The sequence below is a fragment of the Phalacrocorax carbo genome, chromosome 28 (genome assembly GCF_963921805.1).
Source record: "Phalacrocorax carbo chromosome 28, bPhaCar2.1, whole genome shotgun sequence".
Taxonomy (NCBI): domain Eukaryota; kingdom Metazoa; phylum Chordata; class Aves; order Suliformes; family Phalacrocoracidae; genus Phalacrocorax; species Phalacrocorax carbo.
The window spans coordinates 2984336-3010767 of record NC_087540.1 but is presented as its reverse complement, the minus strand read 5'-3'; the positions used below and the strand labels follow the sequence as shown (position 1 = coordinate 3010767).

At 60.1% G+C, this 26432-nt stretch overlaps 2 protein-coding genes across 2 annotated transcripts; one reads left to right on the top strand and one right to left on the bottom strand.

Annotated features, from left to right (window-relative positions):
• Positions 1-32: 32 nt before the first annotated feature.
• POLR3C (RNA polymerase III subunit C) lies at positions 33-5990 on the bottom strand. The gene is made up of 15 exons (XM_064475296.1): positions 5906-5990; positions 4876-5204; positions 4092-4347; positions 3586-3771; positions 3385-3473; positions 2960-3064; positions 2665-2757; positions 2419-2499; positions 1988-2039; positions 1831-1891; positions 1599-1749; positions 1174-1275; positions 523-572; positions 284-433; positions 33-193 (listed from the first exon to the last, which is right to left on the bottom strand). Exons 2-15 carry the CDS (start codon positions 5020-5022, stop codon positions 112-114), a joined length of 1605 nt encoding a protein of 534 aa, XP_064331366.1. The 5' UTR covers positions 5023-5204; positions 5906-5990; the 3' UTR covers positions 33-111.
• Positions 5991-6071: 81 nt separating this feature from the next.
• On the top strand, positions 6072-25192 carry RNF115 (ring finger protein 115). The gene is made up of 9 exons (XM_064475311.1): positions 6072-6305; positions 15611-15669; positions 16728-16779; positions 19416-19627; positions 20120-20191; positions 20375-20447; positions 22255-22348; positions 23660-23775; positions 23923-25192. Exons 1-9 carry the CDS (start codon positions 6216-6218, stop codon positions 24052-24054), a joined length of 900 nt encoding a protein of 299 aa, XP_064331381.1. The 5' UTR covers positions 6072-6215; the 3' UTR covers positions 24055-25192.
• The last annotated feature ends 1240 nt before the right edge of the window (positions 25193-26432 follow it).

The following is a 26432-nucleotide window of genomic DNA, read 5'->3' as shown; positions in this document are numbered from 1 at the left end:
GGCCCCGCCCCCTGGACCCGGCGACACTCGGGCAGCATCAGCGGCTTCGCCTTTATTGTCCTCAGCAGCGCCAGGGCGGGGTGGGGGCGGCGACCCCCGGCCCCCGCGCCCTCACGGCCTCTTCACTGTGCTCTCGAGGAAGGACTCCAGCACGAAGATGGTCTCGTCCACCTGGTTCTCGCTGGCGTCCAGCCTGGGGGGACAGACGGACAGACAGATGGAGCACAGGGAGGCTGCTGGCACCCCCGGCCCGCTCCGCTCCCGGCCCCACGGCCCCGCTCACTTGTTGACGTTGCGTTTGAGGGTCTCCAGCTGCTGGCGCTCGGGGGCCGTGATCATCTCCTCGATCTCCTGCAGCTGCGCCTCCTCGGCGCCCGTGGCCTGCATGGACGCCAAGATGGCTTCCACCCGCTGCGACTTCTCCAGCAGCCTCCTGGCGGGGGGACGGACGACAGCATGGCGGCTTTGCCCCCCCCAAAGCCACCCTCCCCTCCCTGGGGATGCCCGAGCCCCGGTGCTCACTTGTTCTCCTTGGTCTCGTACTGACGCCGCTCGATCAGGTTGGCCACGCTCTGGGCGGAAGAAAGAGAAACGGGGCGTGGTGAGGCCCCCCAGGCACCGGGGAGAACAGCCATGTGGGGGGGAGAACAACCACCACGTGGGGAGGACAACAACCACACGTGGGGAGGAGAACAACCACGTGGGGAGGACAACAACCACACGTGGTGGCAGAGAAGTAAAATGACCATGTGTGGCGCTGGTGGGGGTGGACAACCACGTGGGGAGGAGAACAAGCACATGAGGAGGTGGTGGTGGTGGAGGAGGACAACCACCGCACGTGGTGATGGCAGAGGATAACCAGGCATTGTGGCAGTGGTGGAGGAGGAGGAGAACAACCACGTGTCGTGGTCGTGGTGGTGGAGGAACAGAATAACCACACGTGGTGGTGGTGGCGGAGGAGGACAACACCCACGCGTGGTGGTGGCACAGAGCCACGGGGCTCCATCGCTCGGAGCAGGTGCACGCCTGGGGGGCCTGGGTTTGCCCCCCTGCTTGGGAGTATTGGCGTGGAGGGCGGCCACGTGGGGACCCGCCGGGATCAGGCTGGCGCCAGCGGCTCACGGGGACAGGCGGCCCGAGCAGAGCCCCGGCGCGGCGCCACCTGCCATCTACCTTGTAGCACCTGTGCAGCAGCATCCGCGCGGAGGACAGGACGTTCACGGTGTAGAGGTAGAAGGTGCGGGACGGCGCGTGGTCCGGAGTCTTGGGAATCTCCTACGGTGGGCGAGAGAAGGGGGCAGGACTTCACCCTGCGGCACGGCCCCGGCCCAGGGTCAGCTACACGGGGCTGGGGCCCGAGCCGGGGCTCCGCCGGTGTCCCCCGCAGGGCGCAGCGTCCCTCGCTCGCGGGGGCGGCGCTCGGAAACGCCTGTCGCCTGGGGAGTTGTTTCGTGAGGAGCGGGAGAGCGACGCTGGCTCTCGCTTGGGGAAGTCCTTGTGACCTCGGAGGCCTCTACGCCCGGCGCTGCCAGCCCTTGCTCTTTGTCCCCACGGCCCTCGCGTTACCCGCACGCCGGTGACGGGCCGGCCGCCCTCACCTGCAGGGACACAAAGTTCTCCGACAGCATTTTGTAGAGCATGTCCTTGGCTTCCTTGGCCGGGATCATGGCGAAATCCTCCACCTGCTTCTGCTCCAGATGCTTCTTTCGCAGGAGCAAGCGGAATATCCTGGCACAGCGGGAGCCAAATCTGAGCGGGAGAGGAAAAAAGAAAACAAGTCAGCGGAAGGAAGCGATAAAGGGCCAAAAAGTCTCCAAATCGCTGTTTTACCTCTCCTCCACGATGGACTCCAGGGTTGCCGTCGCCAGAGATGCCAGGGCCTTGTGAAGATCTGGACGAGATCAAGGTCAAGGGATAACACCGGCGCTCGGGCATCGGTTTATGTGCCGGAAAACACCGGCTCGGGTCGTTTCCCCACAAAGGATACTGACAGTGTACATGCCCCCGCCGCTGTCCCCGGATTTACCCACAAACTCGAGCTACAAGAAGAGGAAAAGTAAGAAGTTCAGTATATCCTAAAGTGATAAAAATCCTGATTTTCTTAAAATCTTGGTTGTAAAAAGTAATACATAGATTTTATGGGAAAAAAAAATGTATCTTGGCTCTTAACAGCCTAAGAACAGCCTAAGAACGTGGCTCTTAACAGCCTGTATTTTTAAAATTTTTTCAGCATCTTTTAAATATCAGTAGAAAACTGGTTTTCCCTCAGCCCGAGACCTCCCCAGCACGTGGCTAAAGGGAGGGGCGAGCGGCACGGCCTCGGGGCGCAGGGTGCTCGGCAAGGAGCCGCCGGCGAGCGGCGTTTCGCTGCTTTACAGGACCGAGTCCTCGCGTTCGAGATAATCCCGCGTTTCTTACCGGGTCGTCCGCTAACAGGGTGAGATACTGGTCCAAAACTTGCTTCACGATGTTGTATCCGGCTGGAAGAGATCTGAATATCTACGGGAGGAAAACCGGGCGAGTATAAGTGGGGTAAAACGGAATAAGCAGCTTGCCTGAGTCTGCAGGCGCTTTGCAGGCTTTTCCTGCCCGAGCCGGAGCCGGAGCCGTGCCAGCGAAGGAAGGCCTCGGCTACACCCTGACTCCTCAGGGGCAGGCACCGACCTCGTTGGAAGAGAGCGGCTGGGTGTACGGCGCGCTGGAGGACGTGGTCACTTCACTCATCCGCAGCATCGTCCGCACTATTTCGCTGCTGGTCTGGTTTTGGGGCGAAGGAAACGGCCCTTAGTGTGGGAAAACCTCCGTCCCAGGCTCTTCCCGCAGCGGCAACCGAACGTGGGCCACCCCAGCCTGCCCCGGAGCAGGGTTTAAATCCTTCCCCACCAGGACCACAAAACCATCGCGCTCCCCCCGAGACGTGGAGAGCGACTGCAGGAGGGTTCCGAGCACCTCCACGAACCTGATCCATGCGGTTGGCCACGGCACTGACGATCCCCTGGTCCCGAAAGTGCTGGTGGAACCGGTCAATGTTGACTTGCCAGTAAATGCCATCATCGGGCGGAGGCTGGGGGGGAACAGCGAGAGGGTGAGGAGGTGCGGAACCGAGGGCGAGGAGGCACAGAACTGCTTATTTGATTCCCCCAGGAGAATTTGTTCGGGAAGATGCTGGATCCCTCGAGCCCGTAAGCTCAGAGGAGGAGGAAGGAGCTCAGCCCTTGGCAGGAACAGGGACAGAGGTGCGTCCCCGGCAACGGTTACATGCGGGAGACAGGCAGCATCCTGCCCAACAGGCAGCTGCCTCCACTTTTCCCATCTGCTCCAGACCCAGCTCTGATTAACCGCCCCGCAAAGCCGCGGGCGACGTTGCTTCAGTGTCCCCAGTACCTCCGAGCTTTCTCCATCTTGTTTCTGCTTCTTAGCCTTGTGTTCGCCGTTCTCCTCCTCGTCGCACGATCGCCTCCGCTTCCCTTTCCCTGTCAAAGAAGACGGCGGTTGCTTTTCAACACGCTATTGTCACGGTCGCGCTCCCCAAACACCCCACTGACCGTCTGGGGGCACCCGGGGTTACCCCGAGGGGCTCCTCACCTACGAGGTTCAGCCTGGGCACGACGTACATGTCCTTCTCATTGATCACCAACGTGGGCGCGGGGGGAGGCGGCGCTTCGGGGCTCTCGGGGGTTTCGGGGACCAACGGGCACCTCTGCACAAAGTGCGTGTCCGCCAGGCGCACAAACGTGTTGGAGACGTCAGCGTAATCCATGGTCTTCCCGTCTAGGCCAGAGGACAGAGACGGTGGCGTCAAGCTCTGCCAGCACCAGGTTGTTCCTGCGGCTCCAGAGGACGAGGTGACGCTGCGGTCCCCAGAAAGCCGCTGCGGACAGGCTGCTCGGCGGCCGTTTTGGGGTGGGGGCCAGCATTTCTAACCCCTCTAGCAGCGAGGCCACTTTGGGTGGCTCCTTCTCCAAGTCCCTGGCCAGCTTTCTGCTGTCACATGGCCCACACAGCCTCTGGTACCAGGTCCACTGAGCAAAACCGGCCTCCGGAAGCTGCTGCACCTCCTCCCACTCCCTTTTTTAAGAGGAGACTCCCACCTTCCATCGTTTCAGTCAGCCTGTCCGCCACCTTCCTCACCACCGCGCTCATCGTCATCTTGCCATTGAGGAGCAGCTCCTCCACGATGAGCTCCCCCGTGTCGCTGTAGAGGGTCTTGGCGGTGTAGATGTAACGTGGGTAGCGGAGGATCCGCAGGACCCGCTTACACTGGGCCTCGTACTCCACGAAACCTCGCTTCTGCAGCTGGTACGTCACCAGGTTGTGTTGGATGAGGACGCAAAGGGCTTTCTTAACCTGCCCGAGGCAGAGCGGGGCTCGGTCACCTCTCAAGGGGCTCGAGAGGGGTCTCTCTTGACAGAGAAGCCCGCACTGCGCTCGCCCCCCTTCGCGGCGGTCGCGGAGCGTTGCCTCCATGCACAGCCACCATTTTCCCCCCGCTGTCACCCTCCCTGGTGCCGAGCTGCTGGTGTCTGTGTCACCACCTTGATCCCTGCGCATCACCCCGGTCCCTCCAGACTCAATTCCCTGCCTTTGCTCCCTACAGAGAAGTCAGAGCTATGCTCTCCCCGCTTCCCAGAGTAATTCTTAAGTGAGATAACAAACCATCTCTCCCACTTAAGAAAACCCACCTGATTTTTGGTTTTTTATAAGCATCAAAGTGCTCATTTGTCCTTCTCAAGGTTTTCCTACCACTTTTCCCTTCGGGAGCAGCAGTGGCTGTGACCGACAGCTCAGGCTGACAGCAGAGCGGCCCAGGCTGCGTTATCCAACGCTTCCGATCGCGCCCAGGCCAAAGCCGACGCGGGCGGGTTTGAGACATACCTGATCCAGCAGCAGCCCCGTGTCACTGACGATCATCCGCAGCGGCTGCGTGCCCGTCCGGATGAGATACGTCCCTATCTTCTCCACGATCTCCCCAAAATGTTCTTGCAGCAGGAGGGAACACAGCTTTATTTCTGCCTGAGTCATCTTGACGGCAGATTAAAACGCCTGGCGGTGCTGGGGAAAAGCGCCGCTGTTGTGAGGGCTGTTTTGGGGGGGATGGGAGGGCGGGGGCTGCGCTGCTGCTGCCTGGAGAAACCCCTCCGTGCGACAGCCCGGAACGGGCGGGCGGTGGGAGAGCGAGTCTTGAGTGAAACCGGCCCCAGGTGCTGTAGCAGGGTGAGATCATAGAATCATTAAGGTTGGAAAAGACCTCTAGGAGCACCAAGTCCAACTGCCAACCCAACACTCCCAGGCCCCTTAAACTATGCCCTGAAGTGCCACGTCTACATGCTGTTTGAACACCCCCAGGGACGGTGACTCGCCCACCTCTCTGGGCAGCCTGTGCCAGGGCCTGACCATGCTTTCAGTGAAGAAATTGTTCCCAATATCCAACCTAAGCCTCCCCTGGTGCAGCTTGAGGCCATTTTCTCTTGTCCTGTCACTGGTGACTTGACAGAAAATAGAGATTGAAGATGGAGAGGGGACGGACGCTCTGGCACACGGCTGGTCCCAGGTGATGGCCTCCCACGGAGGGCTGGGGTCCGATCAGAGGGCTCGGGGTCCCTGTGTCCCACCCCCAGGAGATGGCAGCCCCGCCTGAGGGGGCCTGGGTCCATGGGACCCACCACCCAAGCGGCAGCCATGTCAGAGGGGTCCCTGTGTCCCCTCCCGAGGGATGGCAGCCCTCTCAGAGGTGACCCTGTGTCCCCTCCCAGGTCCTGTCCCCCTCCCAGGGGGATGGCAGCCCTGTCACAGGTGTCCCTGTGTCCCCTCCAGGGGGATGGCCCCCCACCGAGGGCTGGGGTCCCGTGTCCCCTCCCGAAGGACGGCAGCCCCGCCGGAGGGCACCCGCCAGCCCCTCACTCACCCAGGCCCGGCCTAGGGCCATGCGGCCGCCATGGCAACCGGCACTTCCGGCTCCCCACCGCTACTTCCGACCGCGCCCCCCGTGGCGGCGCTGGAGGATCAGGCCAGGCGATACTCTACCCGCGCCGTCTCGTCGGGCCGAGGCGGCGCTCTACCCACGCACACTCGTTGTTCGGCCCGGAGCAGAGGAGCGTAACCGGAAGTTCGAGGCTAGCGGGTCGTTCCGGTGACGCTCTACCCGGCCTCGCGCGGCCTCGCTGCTTCGACGGAGGACTGACGGCAGGGAGCCGGCGGAGGCGGGGAGAGAGAAGATGGCGGAGGCCTCGGCGGCGGCGGCCGCCGTGTCCCAGCACCGTTTCTTCTGCCACAGCTGCAAGGGGGAGGTCAGCCCTAAGCTGCCGGTAAGCGCCGGGGGCTGAGGGGCTGGGGGGGCGAGGCTGGGGGGAGGCCGAGGCTGAGGCCTCTCAGCGCCGCTGCCCCCCCCCTCCTTAAACCCCCGGCGGGGCTGATGGGGTCGGACCCGTCATCCCCCCACAGAACTCCCGCGGGGGGCAGCCTGCTGGGGTGCAACTTGGGGGGGGTAACCCCCATCCCCTGCCCAGCGCCCCCGGAGGAAGGGCAGCCCCCCCATCCCTTCGCTAAACTCCCCCGAGGAAGGAAGGGCAGCCCCCCAACCCCTTCCAACCCCTCCCCGAGGAATGAAGAGCAGCCGCCCTTCCAAACCCCACCCCCGTGGAAGGGCAGCCCCCCACCCCTTCCCCAAACCCCCCCGAGGAAGGAAGGGCAGCCCCCCATCCCCGCCCCGAACCCCCCTGAGGGAGGCCGGCCCCCCACCCCTGCAGGCAGGGGTGAGCCCCCAATCCCCTCCCTCACCCCCACAGGGAAGAGCTGCCCCCCATCCTGTGGGGAAGGGGTGCACCCTGAAACAGGGCTGCCCCACAATGCCTTGAAGGGTGGTGTGATACCCCCAAATTTTTCTCAACCCTGCAGGGAAAGGGTGACCCCAAAATCCCATGGGGAAGGGGGGCGATTCTCCAGAACCCCAGTGGTTAAGGGCACACCTCCCCCCCATCCCACATCCCGTAGGAAGGGGTGAGCTCTCAAATCCTGCTGAACCTTGTGGGGGCACGGTGCCCCCCAACTCTGCTGACTGCAGAGAGTGGTGGCCCCCCCAAAAGCCTTGATGACAGGTTCACCTGCACCCTGACATCTGTAGGAGGGGATGAGGCCTCTCATCCTTTTTGGAAGCGCTGATGTCCCTGCAGAGGACTGCAGAGAGCAGCTGGGGGGGCTCGATATGGCCCCCTTGCAGGGGTGACCCCCAGCTCCCACCCACTAACAGAGCCTGCGAGGGGTTCTTCGTCACTGCTGTCCCTCCCGGGGAGGAGGAGAAGGGAGCTTGAGCCCCAGCTCGGTGGGACGGAGTCCCCCGTGTCTGGGGAGCCCAATGCCCCCAACCCTAGAGGGGCAAGCAGGGAGGTGACAAATCCCTCAGCGAGGCAGCTCGGAGAGGGTCTGGGCTCGATATCCCCCCGGTTTGGGGGTTTTGGGGGTGGATGGTTTGGCCTGTGATTGCTGAGGTTGGGGACGCCTGGGGAGAAGGGGCAGGACCGGGCTGACGCTCCTCTTCCCTGTGGCCGTGGGTATAATCCCAGTGCCCAGCCTGGGAAGGGGTGCAGGGGGTGCAGACAGTGCTGGCGTGCGGGGCAGCAGCAGGAGGAGGAGGAGGAGGAGGTGAGCCAGGCGGCCACCTTCATCCGGCTGCCTGCGTCCTTCCACAGGCTGCGTCTACGTCCAAGTCCGCTTCACGAGCTGTCCTTGCTGTGCTGCTGTGGGGGACCGTGTCTCCTGTCACCTGCGGCCGCCCTGGGCTCTGCGGGCAGGGAGTTAGCAGCTGCATTAACCCAAAAATGTTCATTTTGGAGCTGTGCGTTGCGGGTTTTCTCTGCTCCTTTACTGTCCGAGCGTGTTGGAGCCCTCCCTGTCCTTCTCCGTTGCCCAGACAGGGGCGAGGCCACACACAGACCCCTCGGGCGCCAAGACCCCTTCCCCGGTTTCTGTAAAATCCAGGCAGACAGAGTAATGTGGCCCCTCAGCAGCAAGAGGGGGGCACACGGGCTCCGGCAGCACTTGCAGCCCGGGCGCGGGGCCCCGGCATAGCCTCTAGTGGGGGCTTCTGCAGGCATGAGCAGCCCACCGAGGCTTATCCTCATCCGACGGGATGGAAGTTGGATATCTGCATCCAAATCCATCCCAACTCCTCTCCTCTGGAGCCGGTAGCTTCACCTTTGGGTGCTTCTCTTCCCTCCTGTCTCCCAAATTTTGCTCTGCTCTCTTTTTACACCCCTTCCATCTGTCACTGACTTCGGCACTTTATCCTCCAGTGTTTCAAAATCTACTTTGTTAAAAGAATGACTGTCCAAAACGCGCTCAAACCCCGTCCATCCCCAAGGCTCGGGCTTTCCTGGACCCTCAGTAATCTTTCTTCCTTGACCTGGGAGTAGAACTCCAGGCCTGCTCCACGAAACGCCTTTACATCAAACCTCCGCTGGCTTCCCTTCGCTCGGATCTGGCGGGCCGCGAGCGATTTCCTTCGCTTCTAAATTGGGAGCCCGGGCGGACCGAAGTCCCTTCTGCTTTGCGTGGGCATGAAGGAGGTCGCTGCATCCTCTGCCTGGAGGATGGCTTGCCCAGCTCTCCCGGCGTGTCTTGCTCCAGTTTCTATTTCAAGAGCACCCAGAAACCCAGCTCAGGGTTAAGGCCTAGGTGGAGGCTGTTGTTTTGCCTCTCCCGCTGGGGTCTGCTCTCGTTCCCGTCCGGAGGAGGCTGGAATTTGGGTAGGGATAAGCGTCATAGAGCTTTTGTGAGTCTAGAAATGCAGATTGTTACAGTCTGCGTATGAAAACATCTATTTGGAGCTTGTGCCTGCCACGGTAATGAATATTTTTGCTCTTTTGAGATCGCTGGTCGTCTTCTGGCCTGGCCCTGGGGTGGGGACGGGGACGGACAGGTTCCTGTGACTTGCTGGGGACCGTCAGTCGTCCCCAAACCTGTTCCTTCACGTCATCCCTTTGAAGGAAAACGTAGCCAGAACTTCCTTATGCCCTTCCCTGGCTGGTCGGCTCGGCTTGGAGAGGCTGTTGCAATCCTTACTCGCCGCCCAGACGCGCTGTGAGGAGCGTGGCCGGCCCAGCCGCTGTGTGGGGTCAGTGTTGACCCTGTGACTTGGGGACGGTTGGCATAGGGGTGTCCTCTGGACCCCTGGCTGTGGGGAGGACGTGGCCATGGAGCTGCTCTGCCCACGCTTGCAGCGGGGTGACCTTGGAGCTGCTCTCATGCTCCCCTTTGGTCGGCCCTTGGGGGGTCCCCTTGGCCCTCCGGGCTGCCTGGCCATCACCCTGCGGGGTGCACCCCAGTCTGACCCAGCGCTGATTTATTTTGGGGCCGTAACTCTCTCCGTGCCTCAGTTTACCTCCTGTGGGGCAATTACTGGCTCCGTGAGGCAGGATCTGCAAAACCAAAAGTGATAAACTGGGAAAAGCTGGACCCGTTTGCTGGGACCAGGACGCGGTCCCACGCCTCCCACCTCTTTTTCTCTCATCCCAGAAAGGTAACTTCCCTTCCTGTCTCTGCAAAAACAAAACAAATGCTGAGCGCGCTGGTTTTTGGGGTTTTTTTTTTTAAACTCCTTTCACCAGGATAACGGCAACCTAAACTAAAACCCTGGCTGCAGGTTGTTTCTCCATCCAGGAGGTTGTTCTTCGTACTGACCCCCTCTAAGCAGGAGGATCTGCTGCTCATCAGGCAAGATTTAGAGGCGTGGGGCCGCTGCCTCCTCCCAAATGAGCACGCAGCCCCCATGGTGCTTGTTGCCGGGACCTGGCGAGGGCTCCCAACCCATCGGCTTTAGGTGCGGAGGCTGTCCTTGGTGAAGCTGCTGTGTCTTCTCGCTTCGGCAGTAAGCTGGGACCTCCCGGAGAGCGGGCAGAGGCGGCGTGGGCATCGCTCTTTGCCCGCACACCCCGAAATGTGGGTGCCCCGAGCGGGGACAGCGCCTCCACGGGTCACCCCAGGCCCTTTCGGGGCCCTTTCGGGGCCCGTGGTGTTAATGGGAGGCTGGGGCTCCGCTGGGGCTCCGCTGGGTTGATCGCTGCCCGCCCAGCGCTGGTTTGATGCTGAGAAGCCGGCTGACATTTAACGATATCCCCCGCCGGCTATTTCAGTTTGCTGTGAGCAGCGGGTGCTTGTCCTGACGGGGCTCCAGCCCTGTGGATCTGTTTTTATTTTAAAGCGGGGAGGAAAAAACCAGAGAGAGAGAACATGTGGCTGGATGGGTGAGAGGGAAAGCTGAGCAGGGATTTCGGTTCTCCCACAGTGCCGACTGCTGCCGTGTGTGCTCATTTCGGCCCCGTGCCGCCCTCCCCAGAGGCGGAGGGAGGAAGCTGGAGCGATTTCCCCGCTCGTCCCTGCTGTGGCCAGCTGGTTTCATCCATGCAAGGCTCCTCTCCCCGCCAAAATGGCCTGACCCCCCTGCCCCGGTGGTCCTCCACCGGTGTGAAGCCGGGCGGTCTTGGCTGGGAGCAAGCCAGGAGGGGAGCTGTTGGGGAGCTGTTCTCCCTCCACGTTTCCTTACCCTTGAAGAGCTCTGGATGAAGGCCGAGGGTGAGAGCATCCACCCGGTGCCGCACACGGTTAAAAGCCGCCGCCCGGGCGTCCGGCATTTCAGAGTTTCCCTTGTGCTTGAATCGGCTGATGAACCGCGCGGCGATGCTGAAACGGGGTCACGGTTGGGATGCGATCGTCGCCGCCTCCAACGCCGGTGACAACGCGATTAACCTCGATAACAAAGGTGTGTCTGCGTCTCGCCGCGGGCCCTGTCCCCGCGCCGGGGCAGGAGGAGAAGCGGCAAGTTCCGAGGTCAGGTCTCGGGGCGGAGGAGACGGCGCGTGGCTTCGTACAGGAGCGAGCAGGTGAGGGGGATGTTGTCCCGGAGCTGGTTTGTTTTTTTGCATAAAATTAGCTGTCTTGGATCATTTGAGCCCTGGATCTTCTTTCCGAGAGGGACTAGGGAAGGGATTAGGGACAAGGTGGTGGAAAATGATAGGTTACTGAGCAGCCTTCCTTCTAGAGCTCCCCGTGCTGAAGCATCTCCTGAGCTGGAGACCGAACCTGTGCTGTTGGGTTTCAGAATCGCAATCCCGCAAGAATTCTTTTCACCCATGTCGATATAAACCACGTCATTTATTTAATGCAAGGAACGGCTGCCCCCTGGGTGAAGCCAGTTTGGACGGTGCAGAGCGATGTTGCCCAGTACTTGGGGAGTAACTGTTGCTGCAGCCGTGGGTGTTACAGGAGGGATATTTAATTCGGCAAAGACAAAGGAGTCAACCCAGGCCCGGGGTGGTGGGGCTGAGTTATCCTGCCTGGCGAGGAGAGGGGAAGGCAGTGAAGTTACAGCCAGGGTTAGAGCTGTGGGACGGGCTCGTGGCCATCGAGGGGAGGACAAGCGACTGAAGTAGAAGCGTGCGCAGCTGCTGGACGGAGCCAGAGTCAGGGAAAACTCAGCTTGCCTTATGCTCTCTCGGTGGTTGGGGTCTTTCTGATGGGAGACCTTGCTTTGATGTCTCCTCTCCGCGTCGCCGGCGGCTGCAATAGCCAGGAGAACGCGACAAGGGGACGGCTGGAGCCCTGCCGTGCGGGTGAGGGTGACAAACTAACACTGCTACCCTCGGCCGCGGTGGCTGGGAGCGGCTCGGGAGCGGCGCCTGAGCTGGAAAGGTGCTGACGGTGCCGAACGCGCCGTGACGAAGGGCTGAGCCGGCAGGACGGGCCGTGCGGCCGTGGCCTCGTCGGCACGGCACAGGGCGCTTGCCTTCGGGTGCCGTAGCCTCCCCTGAGCGGGGGGAGTTGGGCGGGACGATGAACGGGGCGGAGGCGTGAGCGGTGCCTCTGCCGGAGCCTGGCTGCGTGCCGTGCTTTGCCCGCTCAGCCCGAGAACCCAAACGGCGCAGCAGGTGGGCCGGAGCACCCTGCATGTCACTTTTGTAGTCTTTAAATTCAGTTTTCTGTGGGGACCTCAAAACTTAGACCGGTTTGCCACCGCACACCTTTGCTTGCTTCTTAATTAGAGTTACTTTTGCATCTCCCTGTGTTTTGGGGGTGCTTGGGGACCACCTGGGTGTACAGACCCACGAACCAGACAGGCTGAAAAACCTTCTAGTCCACCCTTTCTGCCCCGACGTGGGATCAAGTCTAGCAACATTGCTCCCGACAGACGCACTTAGGCTAGACGTGTGCGTGCCACCCAGTTCTGGCTGCTTAGGAAATCAGCTGGCCGCTTTCCCCTAGCGAGCGGGTGTCTCTCGTGAGCAGGGCGCAGCGGGTTCCCGTCGGGCAGAGCCACAGGCAGCCAGGGCTCCGGGTGGGAATTTCTTTTATTTTCCTTCTGGGAAGCACAGACCGCCAGGCTGGAGGGGAGTCGGAGCGATGGGATGCTGCCGTTCCTCCCTGGAAAGTCTCTTCACGCTGTGGCTGGGTCCCGCTTGGGGAACGAGGTCCCTGTGCTCCCCGAAACGGTCGCGGTGGCAGTTCTCGGGACACGGCACACCTGTGCGGGCAGGAGGCTCCGGCAGAGACCGGGGCTGCCCGGTGCATCCCTAAACCTCTCGCAGAAAGCGGGGAGGTAAGGCGAAGGGCTCGTGCTGCCCCGTGCGCGCGATGGCTCTGCAGCATCCCGCCCACCTCCCGTCGTCTGTTCTGGTTCCCCTTCTCCCTCCCCCCTGTTGCTATTTATCCCAAATGCCATTTTTATCTCTCCTCATGCTCTGACTGTACATTCGAGCTTCTGGGCAAGATGCTGGTAATTTCCATACAGCTTATAACATAAAAAGAAACATTCAAAAGCTTCCAGAAACGCATCGGACCTGCAGCGTCCCCGCTGGCGCAGCCTGCTGCTAAGTTTAGGAAAACAAAAAGTCTTTCTAACGTGGCCGTTTTGACAGGGAAAACGCTGGAAATGAATTAAGCGAAGGATTTTTAGACGGCGCAGAACATCCTCCTGGTTTGGTAGTGCTCTGAAGCCTGGTGGTGTAGTATGGAATGAGCTTTTTGACCCCAGTATTTTAGTGCCTAGCTCTTGATTCGGTACCTATTCATTACTTCTAAGAAATCCCAGGCATTCACCGCTCCTCGCTTCTAATTTGCAGCTCAGGCCCAGCATCTGGGCCTTTCCCCCCAGAAAAAAAAGAGCTCTTTTTTCTCCCCCTTCGTATGGTGATTTTTTGTAGAGAGGTGGGTCCGTGCCGTACCCCCGGCCGCGCTCGCCGCAGTGGCGTTCGTCCCCGCCGTTCGCTCCCGCGCCGGGCCGAGCGACCCACGTTCCTCTTCCAAATGCACACGTCCGTTCGCGTTAGCCCTGCGGCTCACGGGTGCAAAGCCGAAAGCCCCAGACACGTTGGGGTTTTTTTTACCCCCTCCTTTCTAAAAGCTCATCACCCATCAGTTCCCATTATACTCAAGGCTGGAGCTCTTTTGAAAATACACCACATGTTCAGCTGCCTAAAATGGGCCTTTGTGAAAACCTGTGCTCGGCCTCTCCCGTCGCCGGCTGGGGTGTCGCGCGTGTTTTGGGAGCCGGGCTGCTGCGGGCAGCCCCCCGCCGCGCTCTCCATCTCTGGAGCCGCTCCAGCTGGCAAGCCGGCGGGCGAGGTGCCGCGGCGTAAGCGCAGCACCTGGTAAATATTGCCAGCTAATGCTCTGCTTCGGGGGGAAAAGAGCAAAATGAGATTAATTGAGGTGTCTAGAGGGCTTTTGTGCCATTCCTAGGGAAACGCAGATTCAGCGGGAAAACGATACGGAGCCGTACGGTGGCAGGGGACGAGACGAAGGCTGCGTTTCATGAAAGCGGAAAAAAGGCGTGGATGAACTTGGAGCTGCCTCTGCCAAGGCGTTGTGTTACAGGGCTGGGAGATGTCTCGTCTGCGCCCCGGCCCTGGGAACACTGCGCCGGGAATTCGACGGGTCCTCGAGCTCGGCAGCGTGTTGGGAGTTCAAAGGAAGGAGCTGGAGCGACTGGTGTGCCCGTGGCTTGGGTGTCTCGTCTTATCTTTCCCCTTCCTGGTCAGGCTGCAGGTCTAGGTAGCAGGATTTGATGCTGAGAGCTTGAGGTTGTGGCTCATGGGACGCCGGCAGGGTTTTTTTTTTTCCTGTGGTGTGGGAAGTGTGAGGAAAGAAAGCAAGATCCTTATCAGGAGGCTTTATTTTTGGAAAGAGACCCCACAAATCATGGGTTGGAAAAATCACTGCCCAGAGCGTGGGTTTTTGGGAGCGCTCTGTCTCCTGCCGCCCTGCAGCGGGTCAGGCTGGGGAGGGAAAATCTGGGGGCACTTTTTGGTTTTGGCAACGTTTTTCCCTAACCTGAAGCAGATCCGCAGCTCTGGGACAAAACGCAGGCTCTCGCGATGAAGGCAGAGAAACGTTTCTTCCCTAAGGAGCTTTTTCCCACCGCTCCTGAAAGCTCCAGCTGCCGCCACGGTTCCCTGCGAGCAGCTCTTCTGCTCCGCGGCGCCGGAGCCGGGACCGCCGCGTGGTCGGGCAGCTGGGGGTGCCCTTATCGCGGGTGGAAGATGGCAAAGACGCTCGCCTTTCGTTCCTCCTGCTGGATAACCAGCGTCGCTGTGCCGATGGAGTCGCAAGGACGGAGGCCTTCCCTTTCCCTGCCGGCGCAAGCCCTGGCTGATATTCCCTGCATCCGTGTTTGCCCCCGGGCAGCACCAGAGCAACCCCATCCACCTCCATCCTGCTTCACTGGTGACCAGCACCTTGCTACTGGTCCGGTGGCGCTTCGGCTGGCAGGGCAGGCTCGGAGGGAGCCGGCGGCGGGAAAGGTGAATGTTTGAGCCTTGTGGGTTGGGATTTTGGTGGCTTTGAGAAGAGCTGCTTTTTATCCAGGTGACGCCCCAGGGAAAGCAGCCCTGGGGCTGCGCGCTGCCTTCTCGGCAGCCCGAGCCCTTCGCTCGGTAAAGGGATGGCGCGCTCGGCGGGAGGACGGAGCGGCAGGCAGAGGTGCCATCGGTGACGAGTAGCTGGCGAGCCTGGCTTGTGTATGGAGCCCCTGTTTATGGAAATAGGAAAAAAAAAAAAAAAGAAATATTTATGCTCTGACTGATAATTGCAGAGCATCTCTCTCAGTTCCCTGCGAGAGCCGTCCTCCCCGCGGTGCGAGCGGCGGCAGATCCAGCTCCCCGTCGGAGCTGCGCTGCCAGCGGCTCGTCATCTCTCCGACACCGGTTAAATTGAAGTGACTTGCTTTCTGTCGCCGGGGCTGGGAACTGGCCTTGTCCTGGTGCTTTGCAGCAGGTTTGGAAATGGCTCTTCTCTTAAACGTCCTTATCTGGGCAGGCTTCAGGCTGTGGGTGTGTTGGGTTTTTTAATTCATTTTTCTTTGGTCCACCGCTAACCTGGCGTGATCTTGATAAGGGCGTCGTTCCGTTCCGCCGTTGTCAACTGAGGTTAGTAATATCTGCTGTGACCGCCGGGCTTTGAAACCCTCTTAATGAAACCGAAACGCTGGTCTTCCAGAGCGCCTTTACAGGGAGGGGGAGCTCAGGAATCGGCGACAGGCGCCTGGCGCGTAACCTTGTGGGCTCTGCCTTTTTCCTGAGATCGCAAGCTCGGTGGCTAAACCCGGTTTCCTCTGTCTTTACAGGAGTACACTTGCCCGAGATGTGAATCTGGCTTTATCGAAGAAGTCACAGATGATTCCAGGTAACGTACGCATCGACGCACCGCTTGTTTTACCGCACGGTTCTGGTGTAAAAGCCTCTAAAAACCGTGGGCAAGGAGGATAAAATAGGGAACGCAATAGAAAAGCTTATATATTAGTGTGAATTTGGCCTTGATAGCGGATGAGGCTGAAAACGCGCGTGGCATCGGTCTCATGCTAGAGCCGCGCGGAGGGGTTTGGGGAAGGCTTCCGAGAAGATGGGAGTCGTGAATTGAGGCTGCACGAGGTCCCGAGAGCGAAGCGCTTACAGGTTTTTGACACCTGTTTCTTTGGTCTATTAGAGCAAAAGGAATCGAGCTTGACTCGGTGATTCCCAGTACCTTTCCCTCTGTTGGCCCCAGCTCAGCCTCCTGACCACCTCTCCAGTCAGGCCAAGAGAGAAGGAAATACCTTTTCCCCCTAGGATTTGGTCGTTGTCAGCCAGCAGAACACGCTGCCTGCAGAGTAGGGATCCAAAATCATGCCTGTTCAGCACTTACGCATTCGGTCTTGAGTAATTGCTGAGAAAACTGCTTTATTTGGGTTGGGGGTAGGCGAGATGAGAGGGCAGCAGCGACTGCGTGAACCTTTGCTGCCTGAGCCTTGCCACAGCGGGGCTCTGGGGCCGGGGGTCAGCGGGGAGGTGAATTCATGTCACACTACGTCCTCTTCTTGCATATAGGCGTATACCTGGCGCTTCAGGCGAGACCGGAGGGGTCCTCTGGGGCACTTGGTGCACGACCCTGTTTGCAAAATGACGATGCTCCCCCTCAAATGCCTTCTCTTAGGAGGCTCTTCCAGAGTCCTGGTAGTTAGAAACCGCGGCTCTTCCACGGTCAGGTTGTGCACGGGGCGCTGGCACACAAACTAGCCTTTTAATTTTGATAGTCCCTTTCTGGCCCTAGGAATTATCCCGCTGTGCTCACACAGGCCGGCTCTGTTTGCTCATCCCTCCTCTCTCAGACCACACGGAGACTGTCTCGCTCCCGCCTGTATTTAACCCCCGAAGGGAGCTGATTTCTGAGGGGTGACCTGCTCTCACGTGCCTGTTTTTCTGCAGTTTTCTAGATGGCAGTGGCATAGACGACAGCCCATCCACACAGTTTGCAGAGGTGAGTTTTGCTGTCTTACTTTGGGGTTGTTTGTTTTTAGCCACGAAGGGGTTTTCAGCCCTGGCTCCGGGTGCATTACTTAAGGCATCTTCCCTTACTGCCTCGCAAAAAGGGCAGCTGATCTTCCTAAGAGTTTTCAGGAACTTGGCAAATGTTGAGGAGACTGTTGACATTGCCGGGGTTGAGACCTGCCAGAGGTTTGCTCACTGGGCAGGGCAGGAAAAGAAGGATGTTAGAAAGACACCCCGGCCCTCGGTGCTGGCGGATGCCGGGGCGTGTGGCGGTGATGCTCAGTCAGCCGGGGAGGGTGTTGCCCGACTGCCCTTTCCTCCTTGCTCGTTGCTGCCTTGAGTTTCACCAGAAATGCAACTGTCTAAAAAGCCCAAACTTAACAAAATCCATGTCTCGTAACTCAGCTGCGTGGACCTCGGGGAGAAAGGGCTGGCAGTGTCTCTTCTTACCCCGTTACCTAAAGACTCAAACAGCCGGGCACGTGCCGACGGCCTGAGTCGAGCTCCGCAAGTACCCACGCTGAACTCGTGCTGTGGCCTCGCCTGAGTCACCCCGGGCTCGTGGCTGTGGCGGCAGCTCCTCTCCCAGACCCCGGGGAAGGAAGGGCGGCTTTAGGCTCTGATCGCAGGCTCCGTTCGCAGGGCTCTGTTTCCCTTCGGGGCTTCGGCTGAGCTGTGTCAAACAGAAGGAAATAAAACTTCTGTGCGTCTCCTCTGCCAGCAGACCTTGCTCAGGGATCAGGTTATTCGTTTGCTCGGTTACCGAGGAGTTTTAACTGTTCCTTGCTCCTGCCAGGATTACTCCTGACGTCTGGAGTCGCAGCTTGTCGGCCGGGGTTGTCCCTGGGTAGATTCGGGGGGTCTGAGGTGTCGCTGAGCCCTCGTTTGCGGGCTGCAGCAAAGCCGCTCGGTTCAGTGCCAGAAACAGGGTCACCAAATAGCTGAAATTCCTCTACAGCTTTGTGTTTCGGATCTGGATCCCTCCCGTTTGCTTCCACGTTCCCCACGTACGGCTGGTTTGCCTCCCCTCCTCTTCGGCTGGATCCGTTTGTCTCCCGAACAAAGCTGTTGCCTTTATATCGCTCCTCCCCAGCGCCGTACCCCAGAAATGCCCGTGTTTCGGCGAGATAAAGCGATCTCGCCCTGTAGCCCACGTGTCGGTTTACAGAGAGCTTTGGGATGCCTCTGCGTGAAAGCTGCTATGTAAATTTAAATGGCTTTTAGGATTAATAATAAATGAAAGTCTTCTCTCGGCGGTGTGGCTGCAGGCAGGCAGAGCCCTGTCTTGATCATAACCAGCAGGAGAACAAGCAAAACTCTCTCTGCGGGGTATTAATTCAGAGAACAGGTCATAAACTTGACTTCTCCCTTTCCTCCCGATACCAGATTGAACCAGGCAACGTAAGAGACTTGTAAAGCGAGCTAATTTGGTGTGAAATGGAAATTAAGCCGCTCTGATCGTGTCATAATGCGCGATGAGGGTCTAGTACGAATAAGAAAAGAACAGCCCTCGCGTTACGCTCGGCAGCATTTAATTCCCGCGGTAAATCCGAGGGTACCGCTCGCTGGAAGATGGCTTTTGCGGCGCCGAGGGGGCCCGGGCGTCTCGAGCGCGAGCAGCAGCTTGCTCCCACGGGGCGCTCGGAGCGTTTCTTGTCTGACGCTCCTTCTGTTGGCTCCTACCAGCGGGGTTTTACTTTCAGAAACCCACATCGTAACTCCCCAGCGCCCTCCTCGGCTGGTTTTAGTCCGTGGGCGATCGGAACCGCAGGAGGAGTAGAACCAAATGGGTTTTGGAGGTGAGGGTGGCCGAGGGGGCTCACGGCTCCGAGCGGTGCCTCGGGATGCCTTGCTCCGGGTTCCTGGGTGTTCTCGTGCCCCCTCCCCGGTTTCTCTGCAGGCTGGCAGCCCGCAGCGGGGAGCGTAGCCAGGAGCTCTGCGGGGACCCCCGGCAGCTCTGCATTTGTCCCCCTGCTCGCCCTCGGACGGGCTCGGGGCTGGCAGTTTGGCTCGGTCAAGGAGCGGGTGGGTTTTCGCCCCGGCGGCAGCAGGCGGATCCGCCGCAGGACCGGGCGATGGCTTTACTGGCGTGGATGGAGCCCGCCAAGCAGCGTCACACGTGCGGGACCTGTCCTTGCCCGCCGCTCCGTGCTGCTCTCTTCTGCCGAACCGGAGGCACAAACCCTCCTCCGGCAGCTGTGCTTCGGTTCTTTTGGCCACATCCATTTGCCGCCCGCGGCCGCGAGGACTCGGAGCGCTGGGCGAGCCCGTGGCTCGGGGCCTGCGTGCCCAGCATTGTCTCTCCTCAAATCCCAGCCCTCGGGGGGATGGCGGGGAGGAGAGAGACCAACCCTCGCAGCGCCCTGGGGTGGCTTCACAAAATACACGTTGTTGGGATCCGTCCGTAGCTGATGTGTTGGTCTTCCCGGGGGTGGTACATCTGATTAGTTTGGGCTATAATTAAGCGGTTTTGCCAGACTTTTTTTCTGGGAGCCATGGTAACCATATGAATTTGCACAATCGCTTCTGTCGAGGTGGACGTCCCCGCCTCCGCCTTGGCAGCGGAGTCACCGGCCTTAGTGACGGAGCCGTGTGTGGTTTGTGTCTCCCCTTTTCTCCCCCCAGCTTTGGGACCATTTGGACCACACAATGTTCTTTCCTGACTTCAGACCCTTTCTGAGTAGCAGCTCACTGGATCAAGACAGCAGGGACAACGAGAGGGGCCACCAAGCCCACGCCGACCTCTGGGGACCAAGCCGACCCCCGCGATTGCCCATGACGAGGAGGTACCGATCCCGGGGCAGCTCGCGCCCCGACAGGTCTCCTGCTATCGAAGGGTGAGTGCTTGAATTGCACCCTGGAAGTGTTTCCCTCCCCCGTTAGCGGAAAAAATGTGGCATCTTGGGGAGGAACCTGATGAAATGGGATCCTGGCCCTCGTGGTCCACCCTCGGACCCAGAAAACGCAGGTTTTCCCATCAGATGCGCTGCCCTTTGTCCCCCTCGGCACGAATCGAAGCTGCGTGGTGGGAAAGGTGGGTTTTGCCTGTAACGGTGCCAACCCTCGCCACAGGGAAACGAGTCAGTGCCTGGGAAACTCAGTCATTTCCTCTCGCAGCCCTCCCACGCTCTGATGAGTTACCGTCCCTTGTTCCGTCGCGCCGTGCCTCTGTCTCGGCGCTCACCCTTCTGCAGAGGGGTGTACCTGGGGCGTGAGTCTCGCAACAGCAAGGGTTTTGTGTGTTGCTCCCCCTTCTTGCTAAACTGTTGCTGCCGCCGTGTATTCGTTTGCTCAACTTGGTCTTTTTTTTGTTTTCTCCCCCTCTTTAGAATAATACAGCAGATCTTTGCAGGGTTTTTTGCAAACTCAGCGATTCCTGGCTCTCAACACCCTTTTTCCTGGTGAGTAGCGAGCACGGCGTAGGCCATGGCTCTGATCAGGGCTCTCCACACCAGCAAACAGCAGTGGTCTGGTGCCCAGGAGCTCCGTCTCCCCAGTGTGGCTTCTCTGGGAGGATCGTGCAAACCTTGGGGCTGGTTTGGGGTGGGTGAAACGGCTTCCTTGACCCTCTGCTCCCGTTGCAGGAGTGGGATGCTGCACTCGAATCCTGGGGACTATGCGTGGGGACAGAGCGGCCTCGATGCTATTGTCACCCAGGTAAGACCCTCGTGCGTGCCTGGATGGAGAGAGTCCCAAGCCGGCCGGCCTGGGCGTTGATCCGTGCCTGTAACTCCTCGTGCTCCGCTCGGGTCGGTCCCGCTGCTGGAGATGAGCCCTGGGTTTCACACGAGGACTGGGAACAGGCCTTCGGTGTCTGGCGCGGTGGCTGCTTGCGCCCTGTGTCTTCAGAGAGTCCCGGAGCAGGGGCTGGACCTTTTTTCTGTGGAAAAGCAGTATCTTAATTCACCTCTCGGTCAACCCACGCGTGGTGCAGGGCTTGCAGGTGCCTTGCAACGGGCTCAGCAGAGGCCTAAGATTAAAATCTCCAGCGTCAGCCCCAGGTCTGTCACCAGAGTCAGCAGTTTGCAGCAGTGAGCCATTTCCCCCCTGTGGTTTGTGGAGGGAAGAGCCGAGTCCGCTCCTGTTCCCTGAAAGCATTGTCTGGCTCCTTTGAGGATCGGGGGTGTCCAGCCTCCATCCACAAACAGTCTTTTCCAGGGTGTTGGCATCGCTGGGATGGGAAGAGCAGGCGGATGCCGTACCGAGAGCTAATCTGGCTGCTGTTGTCGTGCTGACACCTCCCAAAAGCGCCTGGCAAAGCCATCTGCTGCCATTCATAAGTAGCCCCCGGCTTCCCAGGCTGCATCACACGCCCGTCTCGCCCGCCTTACTCACCGCTTCCCCAGATGAGTCTGCGGCCCACATGGCCGCTCGGAGAGCGCCTTCCTCCTCCCGCCCGGCAGAGCGGAGCAAGCCCCGGCAAGCGCGGCGCAGCGGGGCTGGTGTCGCGGTTCGGACGCGGGCTGGGTACGCGGCCCCGCTCGGCTCCGCGCTGGCTCTGGAGCGGCCCCCCCTGCCCGTCCAGGCTTTCACGTCGCCTCGGGCATCTTAATGTGGCCTTCAAAGTTAAATGAGGCTCTTCAAAACGCTCCTCTGCGCTCTCCCTGACCGTGCTTGAACCTGCCTGAGCTGATTGCCGGGTGAATCTAGGTCTTGACAGTATAAAATTCCCATGAGTCATGAAACTGTGACACGGGGAAGGAGGTGCTGTCAGCTCCAGCTCGAGCTCAGCCCGCGTTGAACGCCGGAGGCCCCACGCAGGCGCACAGGAGCGCAGGCTTTGGTACGGCTGCTCCTTGGTTTGGCGGCCGTACTCGGCTAAAGCAGCCTCTCGCTGTAGCCCTGGGAGGCCTCCTCTTTCCTCCCGACAGCCCGGTCGAGCCTCGGGAGAGGCAGAAGGTGCTCAGTCTCCCTTGTTTCTGCAGTAGGAGGTTCTTCCTCTTCTCAGCACATCTCTACCAGCTCCCTTTCGGTTTAAAATCCTCCAGGAGTAGCTTAGCACCCTCTGCCTTGTCCGTGGCGATGCCTCCCTTCCCACCCAAGCCCTCCAGTCTCCCAACTGTTGACGGGAGAGAAAAACACGTGGAGGGAAACGCTGTTAGAAGTGGGATTGCCAAGATTGGAGGCACTAAAGTAAGGTTTGGACGCCAGAAATGCTGCAGAGGAGGGGACGGTCACTGAATACCTAAGCTAGGATGAAAGGGCCTGAGCTTGCTCCTAGGGCTGAGCCACAGGAATGCTGCTGGCGAGGGAGCCGCGACACGGCCGGTCTGGGAAGCCGGCGGCGCCTGTCACTTCAGGGGCTTTAGGAGCGGGTCAGAGATGTCCCGCAGGGATGGGTGACGCTGAGCGGCTCGTGCCTGGCTGGTTCTGGGTCGCAGCGCTCTGCGTGCGCGCGTGACGACGCTCTGCAGGGCAAAGCCCTGTCTGTACAGCTGAGCACAGCGTGTTTTCCTCTCCGCAGCTCTTGGGGCAGCTGGAAAACACGGGACCACCCCCAGCCGACAAAGAGAAGATCTCATCTCTCCCAACGGTGACAGTAACTCAGGAACAAGTCGGTAGGTGGAAGCAGCCGCCGGTGCCCCGCGTCCCTTGTCTCCCGATGCCTTGGCGCGCGCGCCCTGGGCTCCCCCGCTCCCCCTGCTAAGGGTCGGCCTCTTTGCTGCATCCTTGTGCCTCCCCGGCTGATGCGGGGGGGCGGGAGGCAGTGCTGCCCCGTCCTCCTGAATTACGCTGGGCTCCGGCTGGAAGTGCTCGTGTCTCCCAGCTCAGGAGATCCCGAGCTTTGCGGCTGCTGCCGTCTCTGGCGGCCGGTTCTCCCGGGGCTCTCGGATCCCCGCCAGCTCAGGCCGTCAGCAAAGGCCTCGTCCGTCCCGCAGGCTGCTCGCGCGGTCCCTGAGCGCTGCCTTTTCGCCCAGCCAAGCCCCTGATTGCTTTACCTCCTTCCCAAATCTTCTGTTTGTGCTGCTGTTTACGGCCTCGTTAGAGCTGGGCTTGGCGCGACGCTCGCTCCCCCGTCGGACGGGCTGGCGGAGGCGGCTCTGACCGTGTTCCCGCTGAGCGGCTCCGCAGATGTCGGGTGCGACTCGCAGGTTCTTGCAGCGCAGCTGGCAGCAAAGGCCCATGGGCTTCTCCTAACGTTTATGGTTTTGCAATTAGCTCCTCCCGGGTATTTTTCTCCCTGGGTTTGCAGAAGGCTGCCTCCGAAGGCCTCTCAAAGGATCCCTTTCCCTCCGAGCCGCTCTATTACTGGAAACTAAAATGCTCCATTAAGACAAACTGTTTGATTAGAAAAGCCGTTTCCACAACAGATATTTTTGTCTGGTGCTTTTTATATACCCACGTCTCCTCTTCTTGTCTGGGAAGCCCAGAAGCATCTGAATTTCCATGCTGTAATGCTCGGTCTCGCCTGTTGGCACTGACAGAGCTCGGGCCGCGCAGCCCGGCAGGGGCTGGGAGCTCGGTCTCCGCGCCGGGACACCTGCCTTAGCGTTCGGGGCTTGCTACGAGGGAAGAGGGTCGGGGGTTTTGCCGTCTCTCGCGGCCGAGGGCGCGCAGCAGCCAGCCAGGCTCTTGCAGAGGAGGATGTGTGGCGGAGGCATCCCCTGCCAGCCTTGCAAAGCCGCCCTTATTCCGGGCAGGGAAGTTTGGGCAGGGCTCGGCTAAAATACCCTTAGTTTGATCCATTTTCTTCGTTGCCAGTCATACGCAGAGAACGTAAGGAGTTTCTCTGATCCCTGGCTGCTGAGCGCTGCCGTCCCCAGCAGGTTGTACGCGAACGTACCCCGGCTTGCCAGGACCGGCGTTGGCATTCCCGGAGCGCTAAAGCTGCCGGCTTCACCCCCCCTTCCTCTGCGCGTCTCTTCCAGATACGGGTTTGGAGTGTCCTGTGTGCAAAGAGGACTACACAGTAGCGGAGCAGGTTCGGCAGTTACCGTGCAATCACTTCTTCCACAGCAACTGCATCGTGCCGTGGTTAGAGCTGGTAAGAGCCTCTGCCCGCGGGCGGCCGCGGCTCCGAGACGCCCCGAGCCCAGCCCCGCGTGTCTGGTGGGACGGGAGCGTGCGGGTAAAGCAGCCCGGGCGAGGGGCGTTTCCCTGAAGCCCCCCTCCCCTCGCCTTTCTCTTGCAGCACGACACGTGTCCGGTGTGCAGGAAGAGTTTAAAAGGGGAAGATTCGACTCGGCAAACACAAAACCCCGAGGCCTCAGCGAGTAACAGCTTTAGCAGTGAAAGCCAACTACAGGATCGATGGACTTTCTGACGCTCGAGGGCTCCCCGGGGGGCTCTGGCCGGAGCAGCGTTACTACAGATGTACATCGTATTGTAATTCAAACATCGACAACAAAGAGTAGCAGGAAATACGGGGCGGGGGAGGGCACCCACCCTGTGGTATTACTGCAATGAGTGCTGTCTTTTTCCTGAAACTTTAAACTAGCATCTCCGAGCGCATCGCGTCTCCAGTGGAATCGCCTCTTTAGTCCTAAATTCAGTCTTTTGAGTGATTTGACTTGATTTGAGACTTGTGAACCCTTTACTTCAGCCGTGGCCTGTCTGAAGAGGGAGGGGGGAGCCGGTGCGGGGAGGTTTGGGGAGACCCCCGCCTGGCTCCCGAGGTCTCTCTGCGGCCTCCTCGGCGTTTCCCCCGCTCCTGGCAAAGGTGGCGACAGCGTCCCCGCTGCGGTGCTCCGCGTCCTAAGGGAGGGGCGGGAAGGGAGGAGGTTTCTGCCTTCTCTGCCCCCTCTCCCTGCCCCTCGAACCGCGGCGGGGGAAGCCGATCCAGGAGGGGTTGTTTCCCCCACCACCACCCCCCTTTTCAGTTCAAGTGCTGGTGTCTGTAACACAGTGGTCTGGGCTTTCTCGAGGCGGAGGGGAGGACGGAGGCGGCGGAGGGGAGGACGGAGGCAGCGGAGGGGAGGACGGAGGCAGCGGAGGGGAGGACGGAGGCAGCGGAGGGGAGGACGGAGGCAGCGAAGGCTCCCGGAGCTCCGACCGCGGCCCGGGACGCGCAGGACCCCCCCCCCCTCGGTTCTGGGAACGCACCAAGCAGGATTTTCTGTCTTGTCGTGGACTTTCCTTTGGGTTGGGGTTTTTTTGGGGGGCGGTTTGTTTTATTTCCCGGCCCTTCTCCAGGTGCCTGCGTCCCCAGGTCTGCCCAAACCTCTCCCCCCAGCCCAGTGAGTTCGTTTAGGATCCTTAGCTGGCTTGTATCATATGGACCACATTAAAGGCACCCTTTAGGAGAACAGACCTAACCGTGCGTAGCCATTTTAACGGCCGATTCCTCCGTGTTTAACACAGTCTCACTTCTCCCTTAGTCCAATAACCTTAAAAGAATCTATTTTTGCGGATTATTTTATTTTCCTTTGGGGTTTCCCCCAGCCCCCTTCCCCCCTCCCCAATCTGTAACATTTCATCCACGTTTTGACTTGGTTTTATCGTCCGAATAACGTCTGTGCTTACGGCACCCACCAAACCACCACGTGGCGATGTTAAACCCCCGGCTCGGCCCGGCGGCGGGCGGGAGGGAGGGAGAGGTAGGTCGCGTCTAAACATGTTGCCGCTTCATTGCTGTAAACGGTGTACTACGTACACTCGATTTAAACTAGTGTTTTGTTTGCTATTAAGTCAAATAAAGGCCTTTATAAAGAAGACCCGATGTGGAGAAAGATGGTTGGGGCTGGAAGCGGTGGCTGAGGAGCTCGGGGGGCTGTCGGAGGACTAACGGGGATGGAAATCGCCTCGCGGGGTGGCTCGAAAGGGCTTTTTGGGTGTGAAAAATGCGTGTCCAGGTGTTGGAGGGCGGCGGTTGAGCCTTAAGGCGGGCTGGGGAGGGCTGAGCGCCGGTGGGACAGGGGTTTGTCCCTTCAGGGTAAGTCGGACCCTCCAGGACTCGGCTCCTGGGGGACCCACACCCCGACACCCACCTCCCTGCTGGTGCCAGGGTGCCCCCAGCCCCGCTCCTGGCGTGGGTGAGGGGCAGGTTTGGCTGCTGCGGACGGGGGCTTTGACAGCGCCGCTTTTCCTGTGGCTTCGGCCTTTGCTCTAAGCACGTTTCGGTGGGAGGAAAGCAGCGAGGCGGAGGTGGGATTTCTGCCAGCCGCCTCCCCCCGACCTGCCGCGCTCCTTCCTGGACAAGCAGCTCTCGGGGGCTGCCGCCGCGGCCTCTCCCTGCTCGCCCCGGCCTCTCCCCGCTCACCCCAGCCTCCGGTGGAAGCACAAGGAGCCCCTCGGCTGGTGCTTCTGGGGCCGCGCTGGGGGGTAAGAGCCGACAAAGGGCTCTTGGCCGTGTCGGTTGGCGACGGCGAAAGGGAAAATGCTTTAAGAGCAGCTAGATCCTGCTCGATCGAAGTGCGTTCGTTGCTGGGTTTCTCTCATTTCTATTCCCTGTTATTTAGCATTTAGGGCTCTCCCAAAGTGCCCTGCACAAGGGGTGAGTTTTGGGGGTGCGGGGGGGCAGCCTCACGCCTTCTGGTGGCGCTTGGGGTGGTGCCAGGTTTCTGCTCCTGGTTCCCCTCCTCTCGCAGGTGGTGCCAGCTCAGCCCTGGAGTGCCCCAAATCAGGGATTTCCTCCCCGTGGGGCACAATTCAAGCCAGTCGCTTCCCCAGGAGTCGGGGCGGCCCCGGGGCGGCGCGGCTCTG

Coding starts and splice junctions, on each gene's coding strand:
- POLR3C (XM_064475296.1), bottom strand. CDS start 5,022: ATGACTCAGGCAGAAATAAAGCTGTGTTCCCTCCTGCTGCAAGAACAT. Junction 2,500..2,664: donor AGCCGCTCTCTTCCAACGAG/GTCGGTGCCTGC, acceptor TTCCTCCCGTAG/ATATTCAGATCTCTTCCAGC. Junction 573..1,173: donor TGCTGCACAGGTGCTACAAG/GTAGATGGCAGG, acceptor TCTTCCGCCCAG/AGCGTGGCCAACCTGATCGA.
- RNF115 (XM_064475311.1), top strand. CDS start 6,216: ATGGCGGAGGCCTCGGCGGCGGCGGCCGCCGTGTCCCAGCACCGTTTC. Junction 20,448..22,254: donor TCGATGCTATTGTCACCCAG/GTAAGACCCTCG, acceptor TCCTCTCCGCAG/CTCTTGGGGCAGCTGGAAAA. Junction 23,776..23,922: donor TCGTGCCGTGGTTAGAGCTG/GTAAGAGCCTCT, acceptor TTTCTCTTGCAG/CACGACACGTGTCCGGTGTG.